This window comes from Apium graveolens, chromosome 4, assembly GCF_009905375.1.
Source record: "Apium graveolens cultivar Ventura chromosome 4, ASM990537v1, whole genome shotgun sequence".
Lineage (NCBI taxonomy): Eukaryota > Viridiplantae > Streptophyta > Magnoliopsida > Apiales > Apiaceae > Apium > Apium graveolens.
Window position 1 is genome coordinate 299,998,957 of NC_133650.1, and position 7,794 is coordinate 300,006,750.

The following is a 7,794-nucleotide window of genomic DNA, read 5'->3' on the forward strand; positions in this document are numbered from 1 at the left end:
AACGGCCAATTGTTATTCGCTCAACTACCTCAAATAAATAAAAATGTTTATAAATTATTTACAAGATTTTGTCCGAAATTTTCTTTAATATTGATATCTGGAAATCAGTTATATACTTGCTGGGCATTTTTTGTTCACTCTTGTTTTGTAAATTCTTATTTCTTTCAGAAACAAATGAGGATAAAAGTGAGTAGCTTTTGATAGACATCAGAATTTAGAAAGATCTCCGCTTCAAGAAGACGAAGATGTTAGAAAAATATAAGACAAGGGGAATTAGTACAAAGGTATTTAATTTTGTATTTTAGTTGTTGTGAATTGAATAAGGTTAGATCTTTGTTTCATACCATAACCTGTAAACGATCCGGAACTAAGGGGTCATTTATATATTATTTTATATTATGTAAAGATTGTTTAGTGACAATAAATCTTGACCGCGGATTTGGGCTGTTACAGTATTAATGCTCGACTCATTTACAAATCAAATCATATATGACTTATTTATAAATTAAACCGAATTCGAGCCAAATTTTTTTGAAGAGGTTAGTATCAGCATCTGTATTAGTTCTACCAGATAAAGAAGGTTATTTCATGATCTATAGTGATGCGTCTCACAGAGAACTAGGATGTGTGTTATTACATCATGGAAAAGTGATTGCATATGCTTCTCGGCAATTGAAACCTCACGAGCAAAAATATCCAACTCAGATTTTAATAGATTTTTTAAAATCCAAATTAAATAACTCCAGATTTTAAATGATTTTTCAAAAATTTAAATTAAATACCCATAGTATTTTGAAAATTCATAAAAAATCCTTTAAAAGTGAATACTTTAGAATCTAAATAGCCTGCAAATCACGTGAACCAAGTAAACCGCATTTAAGTGACAGATTCTGGCTCAGGAGTCATAATCATAAATTCTACTCCCGTGAAATTCGAACTTGTGACCAAGATGATAGTTATTCACTCTTTAACCAACTGAGCCAACCGGCTAAAATTCATTAAAATCGGAGTGTATTCAATGTAATCTCATTTTTGATATATTTTAATGAAGTTTTTAAAATTCGAATTGAATACCACAAAATTTGGATTTTTAAAAAAAAAAATTAGATTGAATACACTCCGATTTTAATTATTTTTTTTACGATTTAAATTGAATAGCCTCCTATTTTTAAAAATGTCAAGAATCTAAATTGATTAGGTGGAAGTCCTTTAATTGAATACACATTGTAGATTTGTAGTGCAGGAGTTTAGTAGCTAATTTCCCCCGACAATGCTGCCAAAAGCCCTGATAAATACCCAAGTATCACTTCTCCAGTTCCCTCACTCCCCAGTTATAACCTCTCAAGCTTTCTTCTACTGAACCCTCCCTCTCATCTCATACACATCATACAAAAAACATGGAAAATGGTACCAAACAAAATAAGCATCAGCAGAAGCAACCACCGTCCACAACCATGCAAATCCAAGCACCACCTACAGTTTTACCAACCCCTACGTGGAAATTAATCCTTGTAGCTGCAATAGCTGCCGGAGTTCAGTTCGGCTGGGCCCTACAGCTCTCCTTGCTCACCCCTTACGTTCAGCTCCTCGGCATCCCCCACAAATGGGCCGCTTACATCTGGCTCTGCGGCCCAATTTCTGGCATGTTGGTTCAACCCATCGTCGGCTACTACAGCGACCGTTGTCAGTCTTCCTTTGGCCGTCGCCGTCCATACATCGCCTCCGGTGCTGCCTGCGTTACGATCTCCGTCATCCTCATAGGCTTTGCAGCCGATATAGGTTATAAAGCCGGTGACGATATGACAAAACACCTCAAACCCCGAGCTGTAACCGTGTTTGTCATAGGATTCTGGATCCTGGACGTCGCAAATAATATGTTACAAGGCCCCTGTCGGGCCTTGCTCGCTGATCTATGTATTAGCGATACGAGAAGAATGCGTTCAGCAAACGCGTTCTTCTCGTTTTTTATGGCTGTAGGAAACATCTTAGGCTACGCCGCAGGGTCCTACAATGACCTCTACAAGATTTTCCCATTTTCGAAAACACACGCCTGTGACTTATATTGTGCAAACCTAAAGAGCTGTTTTATAATTTCCATTGCTTTGCTAATATCCATAACAGTTGTTGCCTTAACTCTTGTTAGAGAAAAGCAATGGACACCCGAGGAATTTTCCAGCGAAGAATCACCATCGTCCGGAAAAATACCAGTGTTTGGGGAATTATTCGGTGCTTTAAAGGACTTGCCTAGACCTATGTTGATATTACTATTGGTGACTTGTCTTAATTGGATTGCATGGTTCCCTTTTATTTTATTCGATACAGATTGGATGGGCAGGGAAATCTATGGCGGTGATGCAAATACAGGGAAATTATATGACCAAGGTGTACGTGCTGGTTCATTGGGATTGCTGCTTAACTCGGTGGTTTTAGGGCTGACGTCAATTGCCGTTGAGTATCTTGTTCGTGGAGTTGGTGGTGTTAAGGTTTTGTGGGGCGTGGTTAACTTTGTGTTGTCTATAGGGTTGGTTATGACGGTGGTGGTGTCGAAAGTGGCGGAGCATCAACGGAGGTATGGCAGTAATGGTCAGGTTCTACCGCCGTCCGCCGGAGTTAAGGCCGGAGCTTTGTCGCTTTTTTCAGTATTAGGCATTCCTCTATCGGTTAGTAACATTTCACTTTGACTTCCTGTACTCCTTCGTCACTTCTTATCTCTTACAAATTTTGTATCTGTAAAATTAGACACGTATTTGTAAAATTGTTTTACTAAATATTGCATGCCAATGCAAATTTGTACACTTATATATCTTCAACAAAGATGTCGTATGTGTACAGGGAGGAAGTCGGGGGACTGCGGTGAGCAGCTTTTTAAATTCACATAAATTTTAATATAATTTTTTTAAAATTTTAATATTATTTAGTTCGGTTCCCGAAAATTAGTAGGTCCCTAAATTCGCACTGTATGTGTATGCGAAAGCAATGATTATATACTCGAACTCTTCATTTTACCTCTCATTTTAACTCTGACACTCGGACTCGGACATGGACACTTGAACTCATACACTTATTTTAAGCAAAAAACATGTATATTTTTCAAAATATTTCCGACATGTCAGACACTTATAAACTCTACTTGAGTCCGACTAACATATGTACTCATGTTTGCAGCAGAAATATGATAGAATGTGGTCCTAAAAGGTAATTTCACAATTTTGCGAAAGAATTCTCAAGAAATTCACTAATATAATATGTTTCTCTTCAATTCTCTGTGCAGATTACTTACAGTATTCCATTCGCTTTGGCATCTATATATTCTAGCGGTTCTGGTGCAGGACAAGGTAGGATTTTCCCTAGTTAATGAATTTGTCATCTTTTAGTTAAGCACTATAGTTATATTTATTTTGTTGTCTAATATAATTTGTAATCATGTACAGGTCTATCACTTGGAGTTCTTAATCTTGCCATTGTTGTACCTCAGGTAAGATACAAATAAATTATAACTTCGCTTTCTGAATAATTTGATGCATATGTCTATCTCATGTGGACACAAAAACTCTAGGCCACAGAGAATGGTTAGAGATGAGAATTGAATCTTTAGTCCATTTCCATTATATAAGTGAGTAAAAACAAAAAAAAATGATATGAACCATGGTCCTGCCTATACTTGTGAATCTATTCTCTGATGTATTTAGGTAGTAAGGTAGAAGAATAAGGAAGCAAAAAGAGATTACAGTTAAACAACGATGAAGTAATAATCGATAAAGTAATAAACTTGCTAAAATAATATTTTTCTCCGATCCCAACATAATGGACACTATGTATTTTTACTCCCGGTAAAGTAATAAACTCGTTAAAGTAATATTTTTTTTTGGTACCGACCCTATTACTCTAAAGAGGTTTAACTGTAGGTGGATATGCCGTGACAAGTATTCATATTATTTGTTGTATTCTATTACTTAAAACTTTCAAACCCTGAAAAATGAAAAAAAAAAATCCAAATGCTGGTGGTTCTTTGGTCACAACTGCATTGTTGGTGTTGTGTGTCAAGAGTCTCTAGCTACCACATTTAGTTTTATACTAATTGTTGGAATTGTAACAGATGATTGTTTCGGTTCTAGCCGGACCATTTGACTCCTTATTTGGTGGTGGCAACTTACCGGCATTCATAGTCGGAGCGGTCTCTGCTGCGGTTAGTGGAGTCTTGGCTATAGTCATGCTGCCAAAGCCCTCTAAAGATGATGCAACCAAATTGACACTGGGCGGCTCCTACCATTAAAATGGCTATAATAAGATTTCCTGGTGTGGGAAATTCAGTGTCTACTCCTACAAATGTTCCTGATGTTATTTTCAGTATCAGGAAACTTATGTAATTTCTATTCACAACTATGAACTATACATGTTTTCGTTTGAATGTTTCTACTCTATGATTGCATGATATGGTGTCAGAATCAGAACTTCATAATTTTATTATAAAAATCAGTATGTGGTACACTGAACATTATGTAATGCTCTCTGCAGACAGAACACTACAAAATACTACTCTGTTATATACCATCGAAATATGGCTTTGTAAAATACCAGCATAAAAAGTTCGTTCCCATTATCATTACAGTGTTGGCACTAAGAATGAAAAAACTTCCGGCACATGCATATTCTTCGCAATAATTGATATACGTGTTTCGTTGTAATGAAGAAGACAACGTTTACCAAACTCGAAGGCCATCATGAGAATAGCTAGTGCCCATCTCTTTCAAAGCTCCAGTACTGCAATGATCAAATTCAAGTTTGTTTCCGCGATTTCATTTCATAGTTTCTTACATATAAATGACGAAATAGCTTAAAAGTGTAGTGGAGACATGCACCGGGCCTATAACTGATATTCCCACCTCACAAGCTCTTGTCTGAAAGTATGTTTTCAAGATTTCTTGACTTCCTCGAGTGGTGAATCTTTAGACAGCGCCACTCGTAATTTGATGGTCTAATACTACTGTTACACGGAGACACGTAGCAACTGATTTATTGCACTTGGAATAATAAGTAGCAAAAGTGGGAATATGTGTGGGGGGTAACAAGAATTTCCGTTTTTGATATCCTTTTGGATTCTTTATGCTGAAAAGAAAGTGTTGCAGTTCATTCTTGAATAGACTAGCCATTAGGTGATAAGAATTTGCTGCCAATATGTCTTCGATTATCAGTTCGTATAATTCTTAGTAAGCATGATTTGATTTAGTTGAAGGTATCGATACTTTGACAGAGACTGAACGTCCGTTTAAATGTTGACACCAATGTGAACCTACTACAGACTCTACGCAATATACCAAGAATTGGACGAAAGGTCTATGCATATATACCTTCTGAAAATGGCTCCTAGGGAGAGTATTGTCAAAGTATATTGTTAAGTTTTCAGTTCTTGCGAATCATTAAGGTATTAGCTAAGTTGATAATATATCTCTGTTATACGGAAGAATTTCGTATAACAGTGTTGTGGAGGTTGATGGGTGAAACAAAGATCAAGGACGGTGTTTGAGGGCGGAGGAAGGTTGTTTGGTGGTGGCTGAGCTTGTATGTTGACTCCTCAAGAAAGAATAGGGTTTGTTATTCTCTATCAAGTGTCGACTCATGTCTCATACAAGTGCTTACGTACCCTATTTATAGGGATCAAGTCTTACGTAGTTCTTGGGGAACAAGTCACGTAGGCTAGGGTTAGGGTTCTCCAACCCGTGCAGCCCAAGCCCACAATAAAGTCAGGCCTTCAGCCAATTAGTCACGTAAATCTCGACCGGCTCCACACGCTTCCTACAATCTCGCGGCATCTCCGCATTTCTTCCCGTAATTATAGGAATAACCCGTGTCGGCCCCGAAATTTACGAGCAACTCAGTCATCTATGAGTCACTTTCCATATTGCATGCAAAGTCCTTTGATGCGAGCCGGCCTGGTCACCTCGGCCCGCACCGCCTTCCTTTTCAATTAATAAATACAATGTTATCTCTGTTTTTATAAGATGTGGGCTCATGGGCTCAGCCCGCGTGTGGGCACCTGAGCCCAACCCGTGTGTGGGCACCTAAGCCTTCCTCGCGTAAAGGCACCTGAGCCCGCCTCGCGTGTGCGCAACCGAGCCCAGATCGCATATGAGAGCCCAGATGACAAATGTGAGTCCACCTTACATGTGTGAGCTCAGCTTGCACGTCATTACTTGAGCCCAGCTCGTATGGGTGAGCCCAGCTCTCATGTCATGATCCCAGCTCGCATGTGGTCACGTGAGCCCAGCTCACACACCACGAGCCCAGCTCGCATGTCACGAGCCCAGCTCGCATGTCACGAGCCCAGCTCGCATGTCACGAGCCCAGCCCGCATGCGCTGGCCCAAGTTATATTAATCCATGGTTCTAGCCCACACGCGAGAGTTCAGCTATTCAGTGCACCTACAAGGACCTGTTTAGGGCCCATGGCCGAAAGCGGGCATAACAACTACCCCCAAAAATTCCTGGTCGCATTTTTGAGGCTAGGAATTTTCTAGTCTTTTATGGTCTCGCAGGTGCGAGTCCACCAGGCCGCACCAAACTGCCTCGCGTGCCTCGCCTCGCATGCCTTTCATTTTAGCATTCATTTTGACAGTCGTTGGACAACTGGCGTGGGGATTCGTGTCGTCTTCTTAGATGGTGACACGTGTCATTTCTCCTTTCTCTCTCCTATCCCCTATAAATATGTGAGATTTCAATTCATTTCTCACATTTCCAAAAACACTTCTCGAATTGCTGCTAATTTTACTCATAGATCTACCACGGCGAAGATCATAATCTCCACAAGAACCGTCTACCGGCGGCGATATTCTCCCGGCACAGATTCATCAGGATCTTCATACACCTCTCCAACAGGTATTTTTCGATTCGAGCCCATTTACATTCATGCTTGTTCATGTGCACCATGCGAGCACACACCACCTGTTTGATACGAGCTCACACATAACCACAACATGCGATGCGAGCCCGTCTGCTTGCTTAGATACTTAGGCGCGATTTCGTGTGAGATGCGAGGACACTTAGGTGCGACCCCATACCTGGTTTTGTTTTTCTTTTTTAGGGCCACACACTAATTTTCACCATCTTTTACAGATGTCGAGTGCGTCTTCAGCCCGCTCCTATGGATCGTCTCGCTCTTCCTCGAGCCCGGCTCGCACCTCCGCTAGCCCGGCTTGCTCTTCAGCTACTCCATCTCCATTAAACCAATACCCTCCTGAGCAGCGAGGCTCAAAGGACTTCCAACGCGAGCTAACCTCTCTTTCTGGTCGTCTTAGCCAACCCATCTCTCCCGGCTCAGCTATCACCCCTCAAGGGGCTTTGAACATTGCCAGAGTTGAGAACTCGATGCGAGCAGCTAGATCCGGCTCGCTTGATATTCACCTCGACCCGAACCCTAAGGATTTCACCAGGGAGAAGAATATATATGATTGGAGAGATAGGCCCGTGGACCTCTCTCATATTCCATCCTCCCTTGGGGTAGAAGAGCTGCTAAACCGCGAGCCTGCTCCCTTGGATAAAGAATGAGCTGAGGAGATTTTACGAGAAATGGCTGAAGAGAGGGCAGCCCGCCTGAGGCAAGCTGCAGCTAACAACCTCGACCCCATTCATCTCGACTCAGAATCTACTGACAGTGACCTGTGAAGTGCATACTATGACACCAAGAAGAAAGGAAAAGAGCCCATAGCTGTTGAATACCCCATCTTGGGGCTCGAGGGTGAAGAGGACGGCTCGCACTGGTCCTATGACTCTCCTCAGAGCGAGGAGGTGGCAGATGTTA

General features: G+C 40.9%; 1 protein-coding gene across 1 annotated transcript; it reads left to right on the top strand.

Annotated features, from left to right (window-relative positions):
- The first annotated feature begins 1,253 nt into the window (after positions 1–1,253).
- LOC141721380 (sucrose transport protein SUC8-like) lies at positions 1,254–4,429 on the top strand. Its single transcript, XM_074524300.1, has 4 exons — positions 1,254–2,660; positions 3,272–3,335; positions 3,432–3,475; positions 4,097–4,429. The coding sequence occupies exons 1-4, from the start codon at positions 1,398–1,400 to the stop codon at positions 4,271–4,273; spliced, it is 1,548 nt and encodes a 515-aa protein (XP_074380401.1). The 5' UTR covers positions 1,254–1,397; the 3' UTR covers positions 4,274–4,429.
- The last annotated feature ends 3,365 nt before the right edge of the window (positions 4,430–7,794 follow it).